The 27,842-nt window shown below is 42.0% G+C and overlaps 1 protein-coding gene across 1 annotated transcript in view; it reads left to right on the forward strand.

The window, feature by feature from the left end:
- The window catches only part of PATL1 (PAT1 homolog 1, processing body mRNA decay factor), a 31,339-nt gene continuing 3,497 nt past the window's right edge, over positions 1 to 27,842 (forward strand). The window contains exons 1-16 of the mRNA XM_025878474.2: positions 1 to 253; positions 2,373 to 2,484; positions 9,286 to 9,503; positions 9,804 to 9,884; positions 10,510 to 10,704; positions 11,640 to 11,741; positions 12,207 to 12,296; positions 12,515 to 12,735; positions 13,984 to 14,073; positions 16,922 to 17,099; positions 18,134 to 18,257; positions 18,699 to 18,796; positions 19,560 to 19,619; positions 20,641 to 20,789; positions 22,713 to 22,872; positions 26,740 to 26,895. Coding sequence (XP_025734259.1) covers positions 239 to 253; positions 2,373 to 2,484; positions 9,286 to 9,503; positions 9,804 to 9,884; positions 10,510 to 10,704; positions 11,640 to 11,741; positions 12,207 to 12,296; positions 12,515 to 12,735; positions 13,984 to 14,073; positions 16,922 to 17,099; positions 18,134 to 18,257; positions 18,699 to 18,796; positions 19,560 to 19,619; positions 20,641 to 20,789; positions 22,713 to 22,872; positions 26,740 to 26,895 — 2,049 coding nt within the window. The 5' untranslated portion in view covers positions 1 to 238. The remainder of the gene's footprint in view (positions 254 to 2,372; positions 2,485 to 9,285; positions 9,504 to 9,803; positions 9,885 to 10,509; positions 10,705 to 11,639; positions 11,742 to 12,206; positions 12,297 to 12,514; positions 12,736 to 13,983; positions 14,074 to 16,921; positions 17,100 to 18,133; positions 18,258 to 18,698; positions 18,797 to 19,559; positions 19,620 to 20,640; positions 20,790 to 22,712; positions 22,873 to 26,739; positions 26,896 to 27,842) is intronic.

The raw sequence follows: 27,842 nt of genomic DNA on the forward strand, positions 1-27,842 counted from the left end.
GCTGAGACTAGGAAGCGGGACGCGAAATCTGTCCCCGCGCAGCCGCCGCTCAGGGCGCGGAGCGGGGCTGCCGCCCTCCCCGAGGCGCGCCTGTGCACGTTCCCACGCACGCTCCGGCGTACGGCGGCGGCCAGGGGTCGCGAGCCGGTGGAGGACCCGCGAGCGGAGGACCGGGGAGTCAGCGCTTCTTCCCTCCCTCCCCCACTCCCCTCCCCGCTCCCTCCCCCCTTCCCCAAGAATGTTCCGCTACGAGGTGAGCTCTTGCGACCGGAAGTGACCCCTCCCTCCCTCCCGCGCCCCCTTTCCTCTCTCACCCCCCGCGCGTCCGTCCCGCGCCCCTGGGGAAGGAGGGGCTGGCAGCGGGACCCCGGGGACCGAGTAGAACGCGTGGGGCCTGGGGTCGCGGGTTTAATCCGAAGGCGGTGAGCCGGCTCCAGTCCCGACAGGGGCGGGACTGTCCTATCAGTTACCGCTGGGGAGAGTTGGCCTCTGTTTTGAGGTGGGGAGCGTCCGTTAAGTGCTGTAACAAGACCATCCCCCACCCCCATCCCGGGAGGAGTCGTGAAGGGGAGAGCGTTGCACCCACCCCCTGGCTCTTGAGGGAGAGTCTCCCAGGAAAGCCTAGAGACACGTTTCCCGCCCTGGACCCGGAACCAGCTCCCCTCCAATTACACACACACCCGTCCGCACGGGCACCCAGCGGGTTGGGGGGGGGGGGGGAGCTGGACTTGCCCTTTACTGGGGCCTGAGACTGTTTACCAAAGAGGGCTCCGAGTTGGGAGGGGGCGTGTCCCGCGGAAGTTCTGGGCGAGTGGAGAGAGACGTGGGTTTGGTGACCATCCCGGGAATGTAGCAATAGTCTAGAGTCCTGACCCTGCCACTAACTCACTGTATGACCTTGAGCTACTCTTAGTCTCCTGATAGAAAGTTTCTACATTTGTAGACTGAAAGGGCTGCTCTGGGTGATCCCTAAGAGTCTTTATAATTTAAAAAAGCAGTGATTTGGCTAAGTAGATCTTTGTGATTTGGAAAGGAGTGCAGCTGGAAGTTGCCTCTGCTGTGGAGACAGTTGTATGCCTGCTTTGTGGAAGTTTGGAAGGGCTTAAGACGGGTAGAATGGCCTTTCGGCCTAACCTTGCTTTTGGGAAAGCCTATTTAAAGGAAGTTGCCTGGCAAGGTGTATCACAGACCTGCCTGTTGATATGTGGTATTGTGATTCTGAGTCTTTGAAAACTTGGGACACATGTACTTGATAGGAACGGTTCAAGACCAAACTGACTTGATGTAAACATGGAGATGATGAGGTGCAGTAGGCAGAGTAGCCAAAAGAAAAGAGAACTTGGAAAATAAGAAATTAGTTGAAAACTGAAGTGGAGCGGGGTAATATTTAAAATAGAATAGACCTAAATTATTGTGGTGATAACTAGCATTGTTTAGCAATCTATAATCTTTGCCAAACCTTTGCCTCATTTAATCCTCACAACTCTCTAAGGTATTGTCCCTTTGTTACCACTCAGAGCCTAACACGGAGCTGGAGACACAGTAGGTACTTAAGAGGTATTTAATGAGTTAACCAGAATATGACTTAATCAAGTTTGCACCACTTGTAAGAATGGGGCCAAAACTTGAACTCACCATATCACAGCTTTTCCAGAGTTCACTTAATTGGGGTTGAAAATTTAGCTTTCTGTTTCATCACCAGAGTTTGGGCCTACAGAAAACGGGGGGGGGGGGGGGGGAGAGGAAGAGAAAGCTTTAAAAGGACATAATAGTTGAAATTTTGACATGAAAATGAGGAACATGATACTTTTGTTGAAAAATATACATAAAACTCAAAATAATGATAAAGTGTGCATTTTGAGTTGTCATTACTATTCTAACCAGTGATGTCAAGAAAGTTGGGGGCCTAATTCCTTGGTTGCATGAAGAAATACTATTATTAGGGGCGCCTGGGTGGCTCAGTTGTTAAGCGTTGAGCGTCTGCCTTCGGCTCAGGTCATGATCCCAGGGTCCTGGGATCGAGCCCTGCATCAGGCTCCCTGCTCCATGGGAAGCCTGCTTCTCCCTCTCCCACTCCCCCTGCTTGTGTTCCCTCTCTCGCTGTGTCTCTCTTCTGTCAAATAAATAGAATCTTTAAAAAAAAAGAAAGAAAAATACTGTTATTAGATTCTTGATAGAGAAATGGAGTGTTTGGGAAAAGAAACTGAAAGAAGATACTGCCATTTTCCAATGTCAGTGAAATTGGGGGTAGAAAAAATGCTGTCTTTATAAGAGGTCATAAGCTATTCTGATGATTGGGAAGATAAAATGAACATTTTTTAAATGAAGGTGTGAACTTCATGAATAGCTAATCTCTTTTCTCTTTTTTTTAGTCTTTAGAGGATTGTCCTCTGGATGAAGATGAAGATGCATTTCAGGGCTTGGGAGAAGAAGATGAAGAGATTGATCAATTCAATGATGATACATTTGGGTCAGGTGCCGTTGGTAAGTGACATCTTTCTCTTATAATGTCATCTTGGTCTCTTGCTCTTCAAATGTTCTTTTTTGTAAGCGCTTTGTCTTAGTAGGAGTAACTACATTCACAAATTGAGCAAACTATTCTATTCTTGGTCTCAGAATAGTTCAGTCTTCACTGGAAGCATCTATCTCAATCCCCTGGGCCCCTTTTTTGCCTCATTTATATATAAAACCAGATGTTCTCTGAGCCCTGTGCCTTCCAGCTATATTATCTATGGCTCTAGGTTGATGCTATAAGGCATGCAAATGGTTAGACAAGTAGCCATCTTATAAAGATTTTAAAATAATCCTAGAAGAAGGAAATTTTTATTTGTGGAACATGTAACTTTTGGAAAACTAGTAGACTAAAAGAAAACTTGGACTTGGGTGTGTATGTTTTAAAACTCAGTTAACCATTGGTGTATTGCATGACCCCACTATTGCCTTACATAGTATCATCAATAAAATAAAAAGAATTTTATTCTAAGAATTGTGGTATAGGAAGTCTTCTTAAGTTAGAAAAGTGTTGTGCACAGATGAAATTTTCCCATCCCAAGATGTAGATAAATATTTTAGGAGTTGTTAAAGGGTAAAAAAATTAAAGAGCCAGACTAAACTTAACATGGCTCAGAGTTATAGTACTCTAAAATGGGAAACTTAGGCAACAATTTTATATGATAAAGTTGGAGAATTAGACCTCCTAGAGCAAATATACTAATAAAATGTATTTTCAAAAAAAGTAGGTAAGAGTTAATGCAAATATTTTTGCTTTAACCATTGGTGTTGAAAAGTGGCAATAACTGTTTCTGTTGGAATGTGTAAATATATGTGATTTCTTTGGAATCAGCATTTCTGTCTATGCAGCAAATATTCAAAGTTAAGTAGCAAGAGGAAATTTCACAATAGTGACTGATCTTAAGATGTTGAATATCAAAAGCAAATAAAAGGTCTTAAAGGTGTGATAATGGTTACTCATTTTGCAATGATGTGAATAGCTTGAATTTATTAAAACTTAGACTGAGCTGAATTAACTGGAAAAAATGATAAAGCATAGTATTGTTAGTCAAGGTTTACAAAATTCAGTAGAGATTAAAACTGCCACTATTCAGGAGCAGCAAGAGAAGCACTTAAGGTAGAAGCGAGACTGACTACAGAAGGAAACCAAAGACCTTTTGGATCATAGCCATAGTTTAGGAGATGAGAGCCTCCAAGAGGATGACATGATCTAAGATGCTGTTCTCTCTCCGTGGAGATCACTGGGAAAGAGATGTAGAATAGAATTGCAAATGCAAGGAACTGATGCGAATTGCAAATTGTTTTTGGAAGTTAGTTTAGTAATAACCTATAGGATACAATAGAAGTTACAAACATTGCTTGTTTCTAGAACTCCTTTTCTTTTAAAAGAAAAGGAATCTGAATATTATTTGAATAATACTGAATATTATTTTTTTAGCAAATTCCTCAGGATTAAATAAAGTTGATGGAATTGATCTATAGATATTATATTAAAATGAGATGGCATACTAAGATGTCCTCAGTTTTGAACCTGGACAGAAGAGAAATAATCTCATCTCTTCTCATTGACTTCCAACATGCTATGGACAATCTTTTTCTGCTTCTGTGTTCCTCACAAGTTGGGGAAAATATTGCCTTAAAAGGACATTAGAGTGTACAAAACCGTATGCGATATGGTGGGAAAAAGAAAAGTTCACACACATTGAAAAAGCCCCTAGGGTTACACGGTACAAGAACAGGTAGTAAAAAGTAAAGGCAGTGAAGTAGCATATGGTTAGCCCACTTTGTACCCTAGGGCATAAGTGATTAAGGAAGACTTTTCTTGGTCAACAAAGTTTATAATGGAGAAAAAATTTCCGAATATGAATCCTTATATATGAATTATAAAGTTAAAATCTTTCTTAGGGGGAGAGAGAGAGAGAGTGAGCGTATGCACATGAGTGGGGGCGGGTAAAGGGAGAGAGAGAATCTTAAGCAGGCTCCACGCTCAGTGCAGAGCCCAGTGCGGGGCTCGATCTCAGGACCCTGAGCCAAAATCAAGAGTTGGACACTTAACTGACTGAGCCACCCAAGTGCCCCTAAAATTAAAATCTTAATTCTTCAGGGGCGCCTGGGTGGCTCAGTCGGTTGAGTGTCTGACTCCGGCACAGGTCGTGATCTCCGGGTCCTGGAACCAAGTCCCATGGCTGGCTCCCTGCTCAGTGCAGAGTCTGCTTGGTCTGCTTGTCCCTCTTCCTCTACCCTCCCCCAACTCCGCACCCACACATCCCCCCCCCCGCACTCATGCTCTCACGCACTTGTGCATGTGCGTGAGCTCGCTCGCTCTCTCAAATAAGTAAAATCTTTTTTAAAAAAAACTTAATTCTTCATAATATCTTGATATAAATATTGTACATATTTGTTTACTAAAAAAAAATTGCTAAGTCAGCCTGTGATTTGTTTAATGCACCATACAGGTAGATAGACAGCTGGTGTAAAGAATTTAAACCAGGAGGTAAAATGTCAGACCTTTGACATATGTTATGGTTTGATAGTTTTTAACTCAAAGAGTGGGTGTTTTGAATGATACTTGTTAGTAGTTATTTTAAGTCACTGGCTACTAATGCTCTGATGTCAATCTTTCCTTAAGAAACTAGTCCTTGGCGTGGATGGAACTGGAGGGTGTTATGCTGAGTGAAATAAGTCAATCAGAGAAAGACATGTATCATATGACCTCACTGATATGAGGAATTCTTTTTTTTTTTTTAAGATTTTATTTATTTATTTGAGAGAGAGAATGAGAGAGAGAGAGAGAGAGCATGAGAGGGGGGAGGGTCAGAGGGAGAAGCAGACTCCCCGCTGAGCGGGGAGCCCGACGTGGGACTCGATCCCGGAACTCCAGGATCATGACCTGAGCCGAAGGCAGTCGCTTAACCAACTGAGCCACCCAGGCGCCCACTGATATGAGGAATTCTTAATCTCAGGAAACAAACTGAGGGTTGCTGGAGTGGTGGGGGGGTGGGAGGGATGGGGTGGCAGGGTGATAGACATTGGGGAGGGTGTCTGCTATGGCGAGTGCTGTGAATTGTGCAAGACTGTTGAATCACAGATCTGTACCTCTGAAACAAATAATGCAATATATGTTAAAAAAAAAAAAAGAAAGGAGGGGAAGAATGAAGGGGGGAAATCGGAGGGGGAGACGAACCATGAGAGACGATGGACTCTGAAAAACAAACTGAGGGTTCTAGAGGGGAGGGGGGTGGGGGGATGGGTTAGCCTGGTGATGGGTATTAAAGAGGGCACGCTCTGCGTGGAGCACTGGATGTTATACACAAACAATGAATCATGGAACACTACATCAAAAACTAATGATGTAATGTATGATGATTAACATAACAATAAAAAAAATTTTTTAAATAGTCCTTGGGTGCCTGGGTGGCTCAGTTGGTTAAGCGACTGCCTTTGGCTCAGGTCATGATCCTGGAGTCCCAGGATCGAGTCCTGCGTCGGGCTCCCTGCTCAGCAGGGAGTCTGCTTCTCTTTCTGACCCTCCCCACTCTCATGTGCTCTCTCTCTCTCATTCTCTCTGAAATAAATAAATAAAATCTTAAAAAAAAACAAAAAAGAAACTAGTCCGTGTCTTCTCCGTGGAAAAATGTTTACATCTTAGAGCAGTAAATGGCCACGGTAATCTCAACTCATTCTCTAAAAATAAAAGTTTACACTTACAGAGTACTTATTATTTGCCAGGTACCATTCTAAATGTTTTATATTTATTATTAATCCTCACAAGAACCCAGTGAGGTAGGTACTGTTACTATCTTCATTTAACAAATGTGGAAGGAAAGTATGAGAGAGGTGAAGTAACTATAAATACAATCAGGGTAAACTACCTTGAGGAATCAGTCCTCAAAACAGTCCTTGAGGAATCTCTGGGATCTCCTGCCTCTGCTTGGAAGGGCTCCCCATTCTTTCCACTTCCCTTTTATTGATAGCTGCTATAATCTTTAGGGAGTTAGGTTGCCTTAAAATTAAATCACCTGTACTTCCTTTTCATGTTGTGTGTATTCAGAAATATTCCTGAGATAGACAGCAGCTGGTGGGGGGGTGTGTGTGGGTGGATTGAGTAACCTGTCACATCAGGGTATAGATTAATTAGTTGAAGGAAAACAAATACTTCTTTTTCTTCATTTCTCTGGTATTCCTTTGCCTACCCTTTATCATTCTGACCATTGTGGATTGAGGTCAAGCGTTGGCATATCTAAGTAACTTTATTTTTAGGTCATTTGAAAAAGATACAAATGAAATATCCTCTAATAGTAAGGACGTGTGATCTCTTGGCATATTGCTTCACATGAGTTTTCACAAGAGCAAGGAAAACCTAAAATGGTAATGATGGGATTCTGTGGCATAGAATCCTTTGCTTACATTTTTGAAACAGAGCCATTCTCACAGAATATGGCTATTTAACCAGTGTTTTTAAATTAAGGACAAACTATTCATTTTTGGTAGGATCTGATAAACTTAGTAAGCATGAGTATGGGACGTGGTAAATGAAGACAACGCAAGTTTAAGAACTCTTCTGCCTTAGAGCAAACCACTAACAAATTAACTTCTTAAATTGGGGAAATAAATGTAAAAAAAAAAATCCCCTCATTCAGGATTATAGAGTCCCCATTTTTTTTGGCATCACTGAGTTAGTAAAATTGCAACAAACAATCTATCCTGTAAAAACGTGCTCAGCTTACTCTTCCTTAGCAAAGATGACACAAATGTTAATGTCACAATTGATTTATTTATTTTTTTAATTTAAATTCAACTAGCCGACATATAGTACATCATTAGTTTTTGATGTAGTGTTCAGTGATTCATTAGTTGCATATAACACCCAGTACAATTGATTTTTAATAACACTAAGAATATTTTTCCAGATAACTGATAAATTAATACTGTAATTTTCATCTAAAGTGAGTTTTTTTCTTTACCACAAATAGTACATTCAAATATACCGCAGTGCCCAAAGACTAGACAGTGGTTCTCATCATACCAAATTATACATCTGGAAGTCTCATGGGGTTTTTGTGAGTTTGAAAGTCTTGCATGTTTAGATGAGGTGAAGATAGCATTAAAATGAAAAGATTATTTAGGGAAAGCTTCCATGAGGAGGGAAAGATATCTGAATTTGAATGCCAAAAGGAGCAAAATAGTGCGTAGAGCTTTTCCAGTGGAAGCAGAATGGAGCGGTGAGATGAAGGAGCACTGGAATGACAGAGTGATGGAAATAAGGTCTAGTTCTAGAGAAGCTGATGGAGGGTTGTGAAGATTTTTACCTATGCTGTGGCAGGACTCAAAAATAAAGCTGCATTGGCATACAAAGTGAGAAGACAAGTGAGTGCCAGTGCTACAGACTGTATAGGAGTGTACAGGGATAGCCAGAGTGTTGTTAACATGGAAAAGGACCAGACACAGGTCCAGGTCACCATCACCTTTGCCCCGGCGTTGCTACAGTAGCCACCTGGCAGGCCTCCATGCTTCCAGTGTTTCTGCTCCTTTCCCCGCTCACCGCCCACATCCCGAATCTGTTCTCAATAAAGCAGCCAGACTGTTTCTTTCAAAAAGTCAAGCCATATCAAAACCTCCAGTGGCCCCCCATTTCAGTCAGAGTGACCCAAAAGACCCAGAAGGAGCTCCTTCCTACTACCTACTTGGCCTCATTTTTTTCCTGCTCTTCCTCCTCGATCATTCCAATCCAGACGCAGTCCTTGCTGTCTCTCAAAATCATCACTCATCTTTAAGTCCTTTCTACAGACTGTCACTCTGTGTGGAACACTTTTCTCCCAGATAATCCACATGGCTAACTATCTTACCCTTGAATCTTTGCTCAGATGTCACCCTCACGATGAGGTGTACCTCTGACCATCCCATTTAAAGTTTTCAACCTGCTTTTCCTCCATATGCCTATAGCATTTCATTTCCTGATAGAGTATCTAATTTATTTATTTGTTACATTTATTGTCTATTATCCGTCTCTTCCCTGCTTGAAGGAAAGTTGCAAGAGGCCAGGGATCTCTATGTCTTTTGTACACTGATCTATCCCATGTCCCTAAAACATTAACACATAATAGGTGCTCAACACATATTAATTGAATGAATGAAATGGATTTGAGAGCGTGTAAAGAAGATGGAGGTATAATCTAAAAGAACGTGTATGCTAATGCAGTGAGTTTTAACTTTTTTGCCTGATATGTCATAGACTCTCAAAACCAGGGATGCCTGGGTGACTCATCAGTTAAGCGTCTGCCTTTGGCTCAGGTCATGATCCCAGGATCCTGGAATTGAGTCCCTCATCAGGCTCCTTGCTCAGTGGGGAGCCTGCTTCCTCTGCCTGCCACTCCCCCTGCTTGTGCACTCGCACACACTCTCTCTCTCTCTCTCTCTCTCTCTCACAAATAAATAAAATCCTCAAAAAAAAAAAAAGTATCTCAGAACCAACAGGTTGTCGTGTACATACCTATCACCAGTTTAGAAATTGTTTTCAGAATACAGTTTGGATACCACTGATAACGTATTAAGCTTTATCACTCTAAGTGCTTGAGTTATATTCCTGGTATGATGTTATTAGTTCTTAATAGTGAAAAGCCCACTTTCCTATGCCCCTTAGTTTAAATCTTATTTCATGTCTCTAAGTGGAAATTTACTATCTTCTAAAGTTAGAATCATTCATTTGGTTAACAAAAGAATTTCATAAAACTTCTAGTCTCAGTATGAACTATATTTCTTATGATTTCCTTACAGATGATGATTGGCAGGAAGCACATGAGCGCCTGGCTGAATTGGAAGAGAAGCTGCCAGTGGCAGTTAATGAACAAACAGGCAATGGAGAAAGGGATGAGATGGACTTGTTGGGTGACCATGAGGAGAATCTGGCAGAAAGGCTCAGTAAGATGGTGATTGAAAATGAGCTAGAAGATCCAGCTATCATGAGGGCAGTGCAGACCAGGCCAGTTCTGCAAGTGAGTAAGTTACTCTGATTTGAGAACTATCGCAGACTAGTAATTAAGGTGAAGTATTGAGCTGTGCCATTTTGTTTCATCTGCTACCCTGAGAAACTTGCATATACCATAGAAAACTGTTAATATAATTCCTGATCACAGCAGTTGAAGGTGGGGAATAATACATATTCTGGAACACTATAATTTCGTCTTCTCAAGCAGTTGAGACTCTTTCGGAGCCTTGTTCACCGAAAGCAGGTAAATCGTCCAGAAAGCTCTCACTGTTCCAGACTTTGTGTATGTGTTTTCCTGTTTTGTTAGCCCCAACCAGGAAGTCTCAATTCCAGCATCTGGGATGGATCTGAAGTTCTGAGACGAATCCGAGGGCCACTCCTTGCTCAGGTATTAAACATTTTCTCTTTATACAAATTCCTAGTATCCAAAAACTCCTGTCTTGATCCTTTCCTTACTGAAACAACGTGGAGATGTATGTCATTTGCTGTTACTGTGTTGATCACTTAACCTCCTGCTCATAGCTGTACGTGGTTTGTACAGAGACGTACAAACATCAACAATGGTTGACTGTACACTTGCTCAGCCTCCAGGCAATGCTCACTTGACTGTGCTTTATTTTGAAAGGTTGAAACGGAGCCATTAGAATTCAAATTTGTTAGCTTATAATTCAAATTTCTTAAGTCATTTCTAGGCGAAACCATAGGAATGGAGACCAGATCAGTATCTACCAATGGTTGGAGGTGGTGGGAGGGCTTGACTGCTAAGGGAGTAACCAAACTGCTCTGTTCTTGATCGTGGCAGTAGATCCATGAATCTATGTATTTATCAAAATTCAGAGGACTGTACACGAAAGAGAGGGAATGTTACTGGATGTGAAATAAAATTAAAATTTTAAAATAATCTCTCAAGATGATTTTGGAATCTGTACAGATTATTAAAACATTTTAAGGTGGCTGTGGGCTAATTTTCTCTCTCTCTTTTTTTTTTTTTTTTTAACTATTTCCTCAATTAGGAAATGCCTACGGTGTCTGTATTAGAATATGCCCTGCCTCAGAGGCCCCCACAGGGTCCAGAAGATGATCGAGACCTTTCTGAGCGCGCATTACCACGGCGGTCAACTTCACCTATCATTGGGAGTCCTCCTGTTAGAGCCGTCCCCATAGGCACCCCACCTAAGCAGATGGCTGTACCCAGCTTCAACCAACAGGTACCTCTCATTAACAGGCACTCAGCCCAGGATATTGGGAATCTGGGCAAAACTATTTGGGAAGTTGGCAATGCTGGGAGGAGGGTGGAAGTTTTGGGTAGGCATTAGATGAGAAAGAGAAATAGCCAATTAGAGGAGAAGGTAGTACAAATAAGAGACACATTCCCTAATGCCCTTTGCTGGTGCTGCTCCTGTTGCTGCTGCCTTTTAATTGGGTGAGAAAAAGGGTAGTTAGCCACATGTAGTGTATATATCCTTTTCCAAGTGTTTTGCTGGCTGCCCACAACATTGGCAGAGAGGTAACTGACAGCCGGGGGGAGTGGGGACACACAGCATTGTCCACATCCCTTTTTACCTTTAAGATATCCCTGCTTTCCCTAGAGCCTGTGCAGTCCTGTTCCATAGACTTTCCTCCACCTGAAACCAGCAGCTGAAAAGGAAGGCCAATTTGGAAGGTATGGGGGGAGGGTGGTGTTGGTATGGCCTAGTTAGGCTCAGTATTCTATGAAATGGTGGAGTCACAATGTATCACAAAGGAGCTGAGCATGGCGGCCATATCACAGGGGCTTCAGAATAGGACTTAGTTAATCCTCCAGCTTTCTTATCATTCCTTCTCCCTCACTGCTACCAAAATAATATCCTCTTGCAGAGAATTTGCAAATCAGAATATCTGTTGGTACCTCCCTCAGATAGCATGGAAGGGTGGGGATAACTGGAGAATTAGCTAAATCTTCCTCAGTTACAAGTGGCACGGTGCTTGGTGTTTACGAGAAGTGACCAAAGGTTCTTTTGTGAACCCATAGCCATAGCAATTTGCTTAGAAGTAGGGCTTTGCATTGAGTTCTGTGTCTCTACCAGTACTTGAGGGGAGGGAGTGTAGGTGGAGGAAAAACTGACTTCATTGAGTGTAGTTGTGTATATATTTGTCCTGATAGATCCTGTGTCCGAAGCCTGTTCATGTCCGACCCCCGATGCCACCACGTTATCCTGCTCCCTATGGTGACAGAGTATCTCCAAACCAGCTCTGCAGTGTCCCGGTACGTCCCTTCACAACCTAATGAAAACGTGCAGCATATGGTTCCTGATCGCTACTAGTGTATAGACATCTCCTAAATTAGTTGTGCTTTTTATAGTCTCCATACTTGAATTTCTGGATCTTAGGGTCCCCAGGTCAGAAGCCATCGTTCATCATGTTCAGTTGTTTCATACCTGAGTTGTTTTTTTTTTTAATCTTTAAAAATTCACACCCAGCATGGTCATCTGGTTTCCTGCTATTTCATTCCCTCATCCTACCGCCTCCTTCTTCAGGTTACATGATCATAGTGCTTCCTGATTTATAGCATTGCTCTTTTTCATATTACTTTCATAGACAGCTTGACGATACAGTTTGGGCATTTTTATATCCAAGTTTATTCTGCATTCCTACTAAATTCCTTTATTATATCGATTTACCTATTTCACAGATTGTGTATAATTTTTTGTCTTTTTTTTTTTTTTCTTAGAATTCTTCCCTACTCGGTCACCCTTTCCCTCCTAGTGTTCCTCCTGTTCTCAGCCCCCTCCAGAGAGCACAGCTTCTTGGAGGAGCACAGGTAAGCCTGTGATGAGCCGAATGCATGAAGAGCTTTCTTACTTTCCTGACATTCATAGGTGACATCTCTCTTTGCTGTTAATCAGGCTCTACTGCCTCTTACTTTTTCCTTCACTTTTTCAAACAAAGTTACTGATGGAAACAGTATTCACTTTTCTGTGGATAAAAGCAAGAGGCCTTGCTGATTCACTAAATCTGAGATCTTGTCCCTCTTTCTAGCTACCACCTGGACGGATGTCTCCCAGCCAGTTTGCACGGGTCCCTGGATTTGTTGGTAGTCCGCTTGCTGCCATGAATCCCAAGTTGCTGCAAGGGCGAGTAGGGCAGGTGCTTCCCCCAGCACCTGGCTTCCGTGCCTTCTTTAGTGCTGCGCCCCCTGCCGCTCCGCCGCCTCCGCCCCAGCACTCCCCTGGCCCAGGGCCGCACCTGCAAAACCTAAGGTGTGCAAACTAATGCCACTGTTGACCCATCAGTCGCCCAAGGCTCTTTGTCAGTGAGGCCTCCATGTCTGCAAGGGGTGTGTTTTGAAATGTTACTCGATCATCTACTCATCAAACACAAAAATGTTTTGACAGTCTTCAGGCATTCTTATGAATTAACATTTCACTAAAGTCACGTGCTTCCTGTGTAATTTGCATATTGCTAGTTAATTACATCTTTTATTTCTTCTGACATTTCTTAGGTCTCACTTTATATCCATTTTACAAACACACAGGTGCACAAAGTGCTTATCATTTAACAAGAATTACCATATGCTAAGGACCAGAGATGTAGATGCTAAGTAGTCAGCTCATCTCAGTGCTAGCTAAGTTGCACACTTCTCATCTGGTTTTATAATGGGTTCGGATTCCTGCTTCTAGTGAAATTGTATTTTATTACATGTTATATCGTATCAGGATTCCTCAGAGAGACAGAACCAATGAAATATATGTGTACACACACATATATATGTATATATGCACATACATAAAACTTTAACGAAAAGATTTAAGGAATGAATAAAGCAGGCCAACAAAGTGGAAATTCAGATAAGAGTTGGATTTGCAGTCTTGAGTCTGAAATTTGTAGGGCAGGCTGGCAGGTTAGAAACTCAGGCAGCACGTCTGTGTTTAGGCTTGAGGCAGAATTCCTTCTTGTCTGGGAAATACCAGTTTTTGTTCTTACTGCCTCGCACTGGTTGGGTGAAAACCACCCACATTTTCAAAGGTCCTCTTTTTTCTTAATGACATCTACAAAATACCTTCACAGCAACATCTAGACTAGTGTTTGACCAAACAACTGGGCACCATAGCCTATGGCCAAGTTGACATAAATTGACCATCACACATACATTTTCAATGTGATTCCCAAATAGTTGAAACTAAACTACATTAAATCTTAAATCTTAAAACTTAACTACATTAAATCTTTTAAGAGACTTCTGTTTACAGTTAGGAGGAAGAAGAAGATAGTTCTGCTTCACTGCTAATTCACTCAAATTTTATGATCCTCTTCTTAGGAGTTGAGAATTAATTAGTCTTTGTAGAGGACATGTAGAAATGTAACAGTCTTTTCCTTCTGAAAGATGATCTGAGAATAGACTTGAACATTCCCTTGAGTGCACTTGTGTGAAGTTATCCTATACTGACAACATTCTCTAAAACTTCAGATCACAGAACAGAATTAAAAATCTTTCCCTTTTTTCTCAGATCTCAGGCCCCAATGTTTAGACCAGACACAACTCACCTCCATCCACAGCATCGTCGGCTCTTGCATCAGAGACAGCAACAGAACAGAAAGTAAGTACTCGGGGCAGCTGGGTGGCTCAGTTGTTAAGTGTCTGCCTTCAGCTCAGGTCATGATCCCAGGGTCCTGGGATCGAGCCCCACATCGGGCTCCCTGCTCCGTGGGAGGCCTGCTCCTCCTTCTCCCACTCCCCCTGCTTGTGTTCCCTTGCTGTTGCTCTCTCTGTCAAAGAAATAAAATCTTTAAAAAAAATTAAAGTAAGTACTCATCCAGCTCCTTGGTGGTTTCTTAATTCAACTTTTAATTTTGACAGTGTAACAAGGTGCTACTAATTTAGTTTACTTTTTAAGTAAATTTAATTAGTATTAAGTTTGTTATTGGTAAAGAAGATCATATATGCTGTCATTTTATGTTTTTGATGCACTAGCTTTTAATTTTTTTTTCATTTTTTGAGAGAGAGTGGGATGTGGGGGAGGGGAGAGAATCTTAAGCAGCCTCCACAGGACAGAGCCCGACATGGGGCTTAATCTCACAACCCTGAGATCATGACTTGCACCGAAATCCAGAGTCAGACGCTTAACCAGCTGAGCCACCCAGGTGACCTGATACAGTAGATTTAAATGACAAGATTTTTATCAACTAATTTCTAAGATTCTATAAATCTGTTTGTCATACATCAGAAATATAATTTAGGTCTGATTTTTTTATAAGTCATTTTATACTCCTTACCAAGTTCTTAACCATACTCTTAACTACCTTTGTTTATGATCTCAGCTCAGAGGTAACTTTGAAATATAATAGCTAGTCTTATGTTTCAGTCTTAATATACAGCCAACAGCCACTCTGTTTTTGCCTGTAATCTAATCTTTTTTCAACAAATATAAATATGTATTTATATGTGCAGCCCTGGCTGTATATCAGGCACTGTGGTAGGTTTTGGGGACTGAAAGAAGAATATGTCAAAGTCCTGCCTTCATGGGGTTGGCATTCTATAATCATTCATATACAGAAAATAAGAAAATTAAACATAACTTTGAGGTTTCTTTAACCTTCAATTTTATGGTTCTATGTGTGTAATTCCTTCTTACTTTCGAAGAAGCTCTAGAATATTTTTCGGAGGGGGAAAAATACAGGCTTTTAAAATAAGACAAAAAGTGCAAACCATAAAGGAAAAGATTAATATATTTGACTGTGTTAAAATATGGAACTTCTAGTGCCTGAAGTTAACAATATGGTTTTATGTATTTGAGAATTTATAAAGAGGATGGTTCTCATTCATGTAAAGTGTTATTGCCACCAAAAAAATCAATGGAAGATACAGAAACTCTAGTGAGTGTTGAATATATCTATTATCTTATGTGTGGTAATGGTGTAACAAGTATTTGCATGTCCAAACTTCTAAAATTGTACACATTAAATATGCATAGTTCTTTGTATGTCAGTTATACCTCAGTAAAGCTGATAAGAGTTTGCTCATATGTGGAATTTAAGAAACAAAACAAAAGAACAAAGGAAAAAGAGACAAAAACTCTGAACTATAGAAAACAAACAGATGGTGACCAGAGGGGAGGAGAGTGGGGGATGGGTGAAATAGGTGATGGGGATTAAGAGTACAGTAATTAAAACCATTGAACCATTATATTGTACATCTAAAACTCAAAAAAAAAAAAGATTTCAAGCTTGCTTATAATCAGGAAAATACAGATTAAGATTAGATAACCATTTTACATCATCAGACAAGTAAAATTTGAAATGTCTCAACACTGTCGTCATTGGCAAGAATATCGGTTAGCCTCAGCCTCTCTCAGCCTCTTGTGAGAGAATTTGGCAGTAAATAATAAGGTTGAAAATGTGGATACACCACATGCCAGCAGTTCTTTTGGGTATATACTTGGGTATGCTATCAACACAGATAAATGTGAAAAGCACAACATTGAGTAAGAAGCAAGGAGCAGACTTACATCTGTGGTACCATTTATGTAAAAGTTAAAGGCACACAGAATAATACTGTATAATATTTAAAGGTGGATACGTGAGTCATGAGTCTTAAAAACATTGCTGGGAGGGGCGCCTGAGAGGCTCAGTCGGTTAAGCATCTGCCTCTTGGTTTCAGCTCAGGTCATGGTCTCCCAGTTGTGAGATCAAGCCCCACATCAGGCTCCGTGCTCAGTGTGGAGCTTCTCTCTCTCTCCCTGTGCCCCTCCGGCCGCATGCACATGTGTGCAGGAGCACTCTCTCAAATAAAATCTTTAAAAAAAAAAAAAACATTTCAGGGGGGAGTGCATACAAACTCAGGATAGTGGTTCCTCTGAGAAAGAAGGGAGGCAGGAAACCAGGATCCAGACAGCATGCAAGAGAGCCTTAACTAAATGCAACAGTATGTTGCTTTAATATTACTGTTTAAAACTCTGAGGCAAATTGGGGCAAATAAAAAAAAATTTTTTTTTCCACTAAGTCTGGGTGGTGGATAAATGAATGTTTAATGTGGGCTTTTCTCTATATTTGAAGTATTTCATGATTTTTCAGCAAGTTAAAGTGTGTAGACGATGAGTCAAATTGGCCTGTGTTCACACCTCTTTGGCCTCGGTTTGTTGTCTTCAGTGGAGAATATAAAGCCACCTACCTCTTAGGGTTATTGTGGGGCTTAAACAGAAGTGCGTGGGTGACAGTGCTCAGCACGTGATGAGGCACTCACATCTCAGTTTTGTTTCTTTCAGTGTGTATTGCACAGCTCTTTCTTCTCTAACGCCGCCTTTAGATTCAATTCTTTTCCCTCCTTTGCTAGCAAAAACAAAGTGGAATCTTTTTTAACTGGCCTGGCTTGTTCCTGAATTGGTACAAGGCCTAACGAGTGCCCTGAAATGGAGCGAATGTGCCCCCTGTGTTTGTGTGTGTTTTCAGTCAGCATCGCAGTCTCAATGGTGCCGGAGACAGAGGGAGTCACCGGAGCAGTCAGGACCATCTCCGCAAGGACCCCTATGCCAACCTCATGCTGCAGCGAGAGAAGGATTGGGTCTCTAAAATCCAGATGATGCAGCTGCAGAGCACTGATCCCTACCTGGACGATTTCTATTACCAGGTAGGTAGTCATCCAGTCCTTTACTCTGGTGAGGCACTCAGGGAAATATCGGTCAACTTAAATACTGACAGAATCTTCTTTTGAGGTGGTATTCAATTGGGTCAGAATTGACTAAGCAAATTCTGTCCTCTTCCGAAGATGGAGAGCCTCTCACTATTGACTAGAAGGTTTCTCTACATGCCTTTTATTCCTTACACACAGAGGCTCCTGGGCCAATGTTTTGAAATCTCTTTGGCATCAATAATCTGGTTCTCTCAGTTAAAAATATCGGCAGTCTAACTTTAAAGATATTTCCGTTGAGGTTGGGCTTTTCTGTAGGGATTTTTTGAGAAGTAGATATCTGGCAGTCTAGCAAAAATTAAAGATCGATGCCATTTGCAACGACGTGGATGGAACTAGAGGGTGTTATGCTGAGTGAAATAAGTCAATCAGAGAAAGACATGTATCATATGACCTCACTGGTATGAGGAATTCTTAATCTCGGGAAACTGAGGATTGCTGGAGTGGTGGGGGGTGGGAGGGATGGGGCGGCTGGGTGATAGACATTGGGGAGGGTATGTGCTATGGTGAGCACTGTGAATTATGCAAGACTGTTGAATCACAGATCTGTACCTCTGAAACAAATAATGCAACATATGTTAAAAAAGAAAAAGAAAATAGCAGGAGGGGAAGAATGAAGGGGAATAAGCCGGAGGGGGAGACGAACCATGAGAGACGATGGACTCTGAAAAACAAACCTAGGGTTCTAGAGGGGAGGAGGGTGGGGGGATGGGTTAGCCTGGTGATGGGTATTAAAGAGGGCACATTCTGCATGGAGCACTGGGTGTTATGCACAAACAATGAATCATGGAACACTACATCAAGAACTAATGATGTAATGTATGGTGATTAACATAACAATAAAAAATTAAAAAAATTAAAGATCGATACATTTATAGAGTCCCAAGTTGTTGCTGCCACCAGTCTAACCATGTATGATAAGAGCAGCCATACTCTGGGCTTGTGTTGCAACTGAAATCATCTTCACGTGGTAGAATTACTTTGAAAAACTGGAGAAACTGTCAGCTGCTGAAGAAGTACAAGGTGAAGGCCCGAAAAAGGAGCGCACCAAGCTCATTACCCCTCAGGTGGCCAAACTGGAGCACGCCTATAAGCCAGGTAAGGTCCTTATCCCTGGGCCCACAATAAAAGAAATTCAGCGAGCTGCCAATATGATAAATAGAACTGTATAGATGACTGGATATAGAGACGTTCAAAGCTCATTTATAAGGACTGTTGTCCTTAAATGCAGAGGCTTGCCTTTATTCCATGGAATGAGTGGTTTAGCAGATAGACTTTTAGATCCTTTATTGCTTGAGATTCCTTAACTTTTTGAAATCTAATCTCTAGTATCCCTATAGTAAAGGGGAAATACTTCAGATTTTTATTATCATTGCAGCCACAAAATGGGAAAAGATAGATTTGGGTAAGAGATCACATTAGATACGTAGATTTTTATACTGAACTGTTAGGCTGTAAAAGAGTGGAGACTATAAAGGTCTTTGAAACTGCCTTGCCTGCGTTGCTGAGTTATTTGTTGGAAATGTTTTGTCCTTGCAGTGCAGTTCGAGGGCTCTTTGGGAAAGCTTACTGTCTCTAGTGTGAATAACCCCCGAAAAATGATCGATGCTGTAGTGACATCGCGGAGTGAGGATGATGTAAGTATCAACAGAATTGTGTGTTTAAGAAACTCTGGGTCGTCACTGCTGCCTGGGGGTCATTGTGGGAGGGAATCAGACACAACGGAGTTGTGTGTTGTCGAACTCGGAGCTCCCCCCTGGCGTGTCCTAGTGTTCTGGTTTCCTGCAGGTGGGCTGAGGTGCTAACACCTTCCTCTCCAAGGCAGCCAGGCTAGATTTGAGGTGGCAGGAGTCTTTAAACTGGGTAATTGGCTGCAAACAGCATTGGTTGTTTATTCCAGTTTCAAAAATTACCGTTTTTCTATGTGTTTTAAGATTTTCCAGTGATTATCTGCATCTTTACTGCATTCTATAACTACCTTTTGCCTGTCTGTAAATATTCAGTTCAGTAGTCTCTGTGGGTTAGTTCAGTCTGTTCTATGACCTTTGTCCAGTTAGTGGTGTTTTAGATTATTAACTTTTTTTTTTTAAGATTTTATTTCTTTATTTGAGAGAGAATGAAAGAGAGAGCATGAGAGGGGGGAGGGTCAGAGGGAGAAGCAGATTCCCTGCTGAGCAGGGAGCCAGATGCGGGACTCGATCCCGGGACTCCAGGATCATGACCTGAGCCGAAGGCAGTCGCTTAACCAGCTGAGCCACGCAGGTGCCCAAGATTATTAACTTTCAAAGAGTTAAGATTCTTTTACAATATTGTCACAAATGGAACTACATATGCACACTTAGAAAATTATTTTTAACAGAGGCAAAGAATTCACACTGAATAGTCTTTTCTTATTTTTAGGAGACAAAAGAAAAGCAGGTTCGGGACAAGAGACGAAAAACCCTTGTCATCATTGAAAAAGTAAGTGTTAGAATTTGTTGCTGTAGTTAGTTGCAAATAAGGAACTGCTGTCACATGTATGTGTATGCAAGAAGTGGAAAAGTAAGCAGTGTTCTGTGATTTTAATTAATGAATATATTCTTCCTACATGCCTGTTGTATATCAGAGCACACTAGAAAAGAATGTGCTGTGCCTCACCTATGACCCCATGGAAAGAACACTGCAGTTACAGTGTCCTGGGTCTTTGTCCAAGCTTGTTCAGTTAACTGCTAAGTGTTTGGGAGCAGGTTACCTTTCTAAGAAACTGAGAATAAAAATTACATTGTTCCACCTGTGAATTAATTGAGTTAATTAAGTCAGTTCACAGGTATTTAGTGGATAGCCCCTTGGATGCTAGGCACTCTGCTGGGTGCTAAGAAAAATTTGGTACTCTGTAGTCGATTGATTTGTAAAGTGTAAATACTGTGTAGCAAGGCCACAGGCATAGCAAGGAAGAGCGCGGAGTGTGGAACCAGGCTGCAAATGACGTCCTCTCCATTTCTGAGTCCGCGACTTGAGGCAAGCTCCTTAACCTTTCTGTGCTGTCCTCGTCTTATCTGCAACAGTGGAGATGATAATATAGTCTCTTTCTGACTGGGTTATGGGCGTGTCTGGTGAATGAGTACATGCAAAGTGCCTAGAACAGTGCCTGGTGCCCAGGAGTAAAATTATTGCTGTGTTTATAAATAGAATGCATCACTTGAAGCAGTGACACAGATCATTTATGTTACAATGCTATTCTTGCTGCTGGAAAGTTTGCAAAGGGTGTAATCATTCACTGTCATCTCCTGGGTTAGTGGTCAGGAGGGAAAACAAACAGGGACAAATTCTTTTTTTCACTGTGTTTTTCTGGATTCAGAAGAGCACCTTTTTCCTCTCAGTCCTACTCTACAATTCGTTTTCACTCTTTTGTCTTTACCTGGTGGTCTTAAACTGTGAAATTGTTTATCAAATACTCTGATCCTGACCCAGCATGCTGTGGCCTGCTTTGTGTCTCACTTAGACCTATAGTTTACTCCTGGATGTGGAGGATTATGAAAGGCGGTATCTCCTAAGTCTAGAAGAAGAGCGACCTGCCCTGGCGGATGAAAGAAAGCACAAAATTTGTAGCATGTATGACAACTTAAGGGGGAAATTGCCTGGACAAGAGAGGTAAGAATTGTACACTTGGAGGGACACGTGAGACCAGCTGGACTCCTTACTCGGCTGACCTGAACTTTCCACATTTCTGTCTTTGGGTTATCATCCTTACCATCCAAGGAAGCTCAGAGTCTATCCTTCCGGCCTAACTCAAATGCCGCATCATATAAAGCATTTCATAATCCTTCCCAGCCAGGAAGAAAATCTCTTTATTCTGGATTCATTTATTCGACACCTACCTATTCACTGTCTGCTAGGAACTACACTGGGCACTGGAGACAGGGGGGAACATGATTTGGTTTCTGTGTTTCAGCCTATAGATTATACTTGCTTTATGCTTTATTCTAGCATGTTCAACCTTGGAATCTTCATGTAGTCTTTTCTACTGAGAGGGAAAGCATAGATATTTACACTTAATTGGGATTTTCACAGAAGACTCATACGCTATGGCAGCCAGTCTTCCAGTGAGGACTAAGCTCCTTAATGTGTCTTTTTATCTATATCTGTCATCTCTCCCACCCGGGATCTTGCTAACAGTAAACGTTCTATAAACCCCAAGTGTTGGGGCGCCTGGGTGGCTCAGTCACTAAACGTCTGCCTTCAGCTCAGGTCACGATCCCAGGGTCCTGGGATCAAGCCCCGCATTGGGCTCCCTGCTCAGCAGGAAGCCTGCTTCTCCCTCTCCCACTCCCCCTGCTTGTGTTCCCTCTCTCACTGTCTGTCTCTTTCTGTCAAATAAAACAAATTTTAAAAATCTTTTAAAAAATAAAGTAAAATAAACCTCAAGTGTTTATTTGATGAATGCAAGAGGACTCTGTCCTGAAAAGTCCCTTTCCTTTGCCCATTCAAGAGAATTGGTGATTCTTTTTTTTTTAAGATTTTTTATTTTTTAACAGAGAGAGATAGCGAGAGAGGGAACACAAGCAGGGAGAGTGGGAGAGGGAGAGCAGGCTTCCCACCAAACAGGGAGCCCGATGTGGGACTTGATCCTAGGACCCTGGGATCATGACCTGAGCGGAAGGCAGATGCTTAACAACTGAGCCACCCAGGCGCCTGAATTGGTGATTGTTCTAAGCCAGGACACACAGAAACCAGAACATAAAAATAAACCCCTTCTTTTCAACACACCTTTTCTGGAGTCAGGTTGACAGGCAACCAGTTGAATAAATGTGGGCTTGTCCATAGTTGGGAATGTTATGGGGCCATCAAATCAACGTAGTTGAAGTGTGTCTGTTGAGGTGGAAAATTGTCACAAGAAGTTGTTGGGTGAAGAAAGCCAAGTAACAAAGCCGTATGGATTCTCTGGACTCTTTTTTTTTTTTTTTTTTTTTATTTTCTTCAGTGAAAAAATATATAGCACAAAGGTTCTTAAAAATGGTAGCAGTAGGGGTGCCTGGGTGGCTCAGTTGGTTAAGTGTCTGCCTTCGGCTCAGGTCATGGTCCCAGGGTCCTGGGATCGAGTCCCGCATCGGGCTCCCTGCTCTGCGGGGAGCCTGCTTCTCCCTCTCCCTCTGCCGCTCCCCCTGCTGTGCTCTCCAGCTCGCTCTCTCTGTCAAATTTAAAAAAAAAAAAAATAAAGTTAATTCTGAAATGATTGTTTTTATATCCTTTTTACTTATGTGTGTTTTCAGATTTTGCTGTATCAACCATGTTATTTGTCTAGTTACATAAAACTGAAAGGAAATGAACACCTGTAGTTTGAACAAGTCTATTTAACATACGTTTGTGAAAGGATGATTTTCTACATTTACGAAACTTGAAAAATGACTTATTATCTGGTTGAGGGTTGGAGAAGTAATTCCCACTGTTTTGTAGCACAGGTCATCGTAGGGTGAAAATGAGCACAGCATGTTCGTTCAGTAACATGTAAGAGGGAGAAAAAGGATGTGTTAAATTGTTCTTGCTGACCTAAGTGAGCATTTCCTTCCCCTGCAGGCCAAGTGATGACCACTTTGTACAGATCATGTGTATCCGAAAAGGGAAGAGAATGGTTGCCCGTATTCTTCCTTTCCTCTCCACAGAGCAAGCAGCTGACATTCTCATGACAACAGCCAGGAATCTCCCTTTTCTTATCAAGAAGGATGCACAAGATGAGGTGATCCCCCATGTGGGACTTCTTTCCTTTGGGTCTTCATAGTTGATAAGGTTTCTAGAATCCAAATATCATTTCTTCCCCTCTTCCTATTTCTGTTGTTTTGTCTAACCTTCAGTAGTAGGATTTGATTATTTAAAGCAAAACTCTACTCCAGGACTATACTTTTAATCCTATTTTTGCTCCAACAGACTAAGTTCCTAAACTGAGGAATGCAGTGATTGCATTGTATTTGACATAGTGGTGAAGCTGTGCTGTGTATCAGAATTTATTGGGAAGCAGATAATTCAGCCCTACCCCAAACATGAATCAGAATTTACAGAGGAAAGGCCAGGGCTTCTGTATCTCTAACAGAATCCCCAGCTGAATCTGATGCTCACAAAAATTTACAAACATGGTCTTGGTTACTTAGCTGGATATAAAGTATCATGCACTGGGCTGTTGTCAGGAGCTTAACATTCAGCTGCAGACTCCATTGATTGGTGTCACAGAGGAGTCAAGGCTGTGCCCACTGTGCTCGTAAATAACGTTTATCATGATCTGGACTTTGCAATGTGATTTTCAAGTTTATAAGTAAACTTTTGGTAAGACCTGCTCTCTACTTACCCTAACACGTGAAAAATTAGCACTATTTAGAATCATTTTAGAAGTTCAGAGCAAGAAATTGTTAAGGGTAGGGCAGTTATTACTAAGTGTGAGGTTCAGAATGTTAGAACTTACGAGAGTGAGCCTCTCACATTAGATGATGCTTGATCAGTAACCAGCTGGTGATGATCCACAGAAAACATGATGCCAGGATACCTTGTGAGTGGTATGGCATGAAAGATTTGAAAATTAACTCCTTCTGAAATCATAATGAGTTGAAAAAGTCCTTGAAATTGTAGCACGTGTAGAAGAAATTAATGCAAAGTTGAGGCGTCATCATCAGGAAAAGTGAAGTGGGATAAGACAAGTAAGTTTTTTAAAGAGTTTAAGAAGGAAAAATGGGTTGGAGGAGAGTTTAAGGATTTGAGGTTTATCCTAGAAAATGGAAGCCAGACAAAAAGCAGCAACTCCCTTACAGCATATAGATTATTGTAGGCCATGGGGTGGACACTCACAGTCCTAGAGGAACTCATCAGTGGAAACAAGTTTGGGAGAGCTTTATTCATTCGGTGAATATTTATTTATTCAGTAAATATTTATTACACATCTATGTACCAGGCACTACCTTAGGTCTTAGAAATATATCGTGTAGAGCTAGGAACTAGGAATTCAGAGATGCTTGCCTTAGTGGAGGTGTCTGCTAGTGAGGAAAATTTGGTTAATTATAGGGGCAGAGTTTTTACCTCTATGTGTTAAAGATTAATAGACCACATCTCTGAATACCATTTCTTGAAGCAATAACTAGTTGCAGGTCTGAGGCATAAAATATACAAGGTAATCGTGGACTGTCTTGTGCCAGAAAGTAAGGAAGCTAAAAGATTACTAGGGTCCCACGTGAAAGATGCACAGACAAAGCTGAAGGGGCTCCTGCTGGCCAAAAATGGAATAATTTGCATCAGATAGAAAAATTACAGAAGTGGATTGAAAAATATCAAATATTTTTAATTTAATGAGTTCACAGCGATACCAAAAAATATATTAATCACCTTCCAAGATTGCTAGGCCATCAACTCATTATTCTAAAATGGGTAAATAAGGAAAAGACTCAAACATTTATCCTGGCTTTTCATTACAACCAAATATTGTGGTGACCAGGAAGTTGATAATAGAAAGTTCTTTCCTAGAAGAATTTCAGCTAAGGGGCGCCTGGGTGGCTCAGTCGTTAAGCGTCTGCCTTCAGCTCAGGTCCTGATCCACAGTCCTGGGATCAAGCCCCACATCAAGGCTCCCTGCTCAGTGGGAGATCTGCTGCTCCCTCTCCCACTCGCCCTGCTTGTGTTCCCTCTCTCGCTGTGTCTCTCTCTGTCAAATAAATAAATAAAACCTTTAAAAAAATTTTTTTCAGCTAATAAATGAAAAAGAAATGATAAATTAGAAAATCTCCAGTTTACAGTCCCTAATGGAAAAGCAGTCAGTCAGTCTGAACAGCAGTCCTTACTGGTGCAAAAAGCATTGGGTAAAAGGTGGATGGGGAAATTTATGGTGGTTGGGGCAGCAGACAAGTGATCACTGCCTGAGAGGGGGACAACCAGACACTGTGTGCTTCTTGACACAATGCAGGAAAAAGCACACAGCTCTATCCATGAAGTTTTCTTACCCTTGCCTTCCCCCGGTGAACTTAAATCTTATCAGACCTCTAATTCTAACCATCAGTTTTTATTGGAAAGACAGGAGATAGTAGAACCTGTTAAGTGACAGCACAGAGGTGCAGTTAGCCAAATCCAGACCGTGGGACATCGTCAGCAACTAAATAGCATGAGAAGAGAAGATGAGCAGTGGGCAAGGACTGGTTCACAGATTTTCAAAGCCCTACCAGCCAGAGGCAGTGTGTGGGTCCTGTTGGAATCATGATGAGAGTAAGTCAGTTGCTAAAAGATGTTTTTGAGACAACTAGAGAAATATGAATTTGGAGGAGATATCAGGTGAGATTGAGAAATGGCTGTTAATTTTGTTAGGTGCAAGAATACTGTGAGAGATGCAAGCTGAAGTATTTATGGATGAAAAGATAGGATATATAGGAGGGGCATAGATATAATTTTAATATAATTGGTAGAATGATGATTTAATTATTTGAGTGATGGGTACACAGACTTCATTATACTCTTTATACCTTTCTGTATGATTAAAATGCTTTTGTTGTTAAAGCTTTGTTTATTTAGAGTAGTAGATCACTAAAAGTCTACTTTCCATCTTTGAACGCCATCTGAAGTAAAATAAGCTATCATTTTTTATACCATGGGCACTGAGTGCTGGCAGCACCCTTGATTTCCTTTCCTGTGTTAAAATCTAGTTATGTTAGTAGCACTGTATTTTAACTTTCCAGTCTGGGCCTCATGGCTAAAAGGACTGAATGACTCGCAGGCCAGAATTCAACAGCCTTGGATTCTGGTTCTCACTAGTAGCTATGGAACTATGAATACTGAGCTTCTGCTCGCTTAGCTTGTCTAATAATCTGTAAAATACCATTTCTCAGCTTCCTCATTGAGCTTGTCTAAAGATCAGACAAGATCCAGTTAAGTCTAGGGGCGCCTGGCTGGCTCAGTCGTTAGGCGTCTGCCTTCAGCTCAGGTTGTGGTCCCAGGGTCCTGGGATTGAGCCCCACATTGGGCTCCCTGGTCAGCAGGAAGCCTGCTTCTCTCTCTCCCCAACTCCCCCTGTTTGTGTTCCCTCTCTTGCTGTGTCTCTGTCAAATAAATAAAATCTTTAAAAAAAGAAAGATCTAGTTAGGTCTAAAAATACTTCTGGGTAGTTCCGCAGCGCTCAGGATTTACCTGTCTCAGAGTCCTTCTCATGGTATATTGAAATTGCCAGTTTACTCATGATTCCCCACTCAACTTTAGATTCCTGCAGGTCTGATCTGTTTACCATTTCTTGTAGCCCACAGTGCCTGACACACTGTAGGCATTGAAATATTTGTGGGATAAATTCAGAAATGATACTTTATCGTGACTCTTGCTTCCTATTTGAGAAGTGATTTTACACCCTTGGTTCACACAAGTCATGTTTCCTGTGCAAATTGAGCTTTAAAAGTTCTCAGTAGACACCTCAGAACCAACCCATTGTTGAGACTCTAGTAGTACCTGCTGGACTTGTCAGCCCTTCGTGTTAAATCTCTCCTGAGGCCATTTGAGTGTGCAGCTGAGCACCCTCCTGTCCATGCCCACTGACGCAGGCTGACTGAACTCACACTTGCCAGAATGTAATGCTTTTCTTTATTTTTTGTAGGTGCTGCCATGCTTACTGAGTCCCTTCTCTCTGCTCCTCTATCACCTTCCGTCAGTGACTGTCACCAGCCTTCTGCAACAGCTCATGAACCTACCTCAGAGCACAGCCGCACCAGCACCCTCCAACCCTCACCTCGCTGCTGTGCTCCAGAACAAGGTGCTCGCACCCTCTTAGGTCCCTGAACTTGGCCGGCTGTCTAGATTTGAGTTACAGATATAAACATTGGCTGATGTGGTAACTTTCATGGGCGCCCGGGGGGCTCAGTGGGTGAAGCGTCTAACTCTTGATTTCGGCTCAGGTCGTGATCGCAGGGTCATGAGATCGAGCCCCGCATCCGGCTCTGTGCTCAGTGCAGGGTCTGCTTAAGTTTCTCTCTCCCTCGGCTCCTCCCTCCCCCATGTGCGCGTGTGCCCATGTGAGGCCTCTCTCTCTGTCTCTAAAATAAAAAAATATTTTGTTAAAAAGGCATCTTTCAGCCAGGAGTTATGTTAAGCTACTAGTGTCAGAGGCTAGAAATAAGTGGTTTCAACAAAAGAGGATTTTCTGTATCTCACATGGAATAGTTCTGGCATCCTGTCCACATCATCGCCAGGGATGTAGGCTCCTCCGGCTTGCCTTCTCTGCAGCCTTAGCAGTGGCTGCCACGCTCATGGCCTCTCAGCCTCCACTCCATCAGGAAGAGAGGTGCTTGCAGAGCGGCCAAAAGGTGCGGATTTGCTGTCTGCCTAATGGGACCTTTTCCAACAGTTGTAACCAACAACTTCTACTTAATCTCAGTGGCCAGGTTTTCCTCACATGCCACACGTAACTGCTAACAAGGCTGGAAAACATCTTTGAGTTCACACCATTGTAATCTGAGCTAAAATCCAAGTTCTGACATGAGGAAGAAAACAGATAGTCCGCGCTCTTGCTCGTAAGACTGTAAATAGGAGAACATCCCATTCCATGTTTCATCTACATCAGGTTGATGATCCAGAGACTCGCAGGGCACGTGTAACATAGAAGAGAGAACATGAGCTTTCAGAGCAGCTTTCCATTCCTTGCCTGCCAGTCTCTAGGTTTGTGACGGTGAACACATTATTTCACTTTGTTGAGCCCACTTG

The sequence above is a fragment of the Callorhinus ursinus genome, unplaced genomic scaffold (genome assembly GCF_003265705.2).
Source record: "Callorhinus ursinus isolate GAN/ISIS: 27379988/994484 unplaced genomic scaffold, GSC_fseal_2.0 scaffold21, whole genome shotgun sequence".
Taxonomy (NCBI): Eukaryota; Metazoa; Chordata; class Mammalia; order Carnivora; family Otariidae; genus Callorhinus; species Callorhinus ursinus.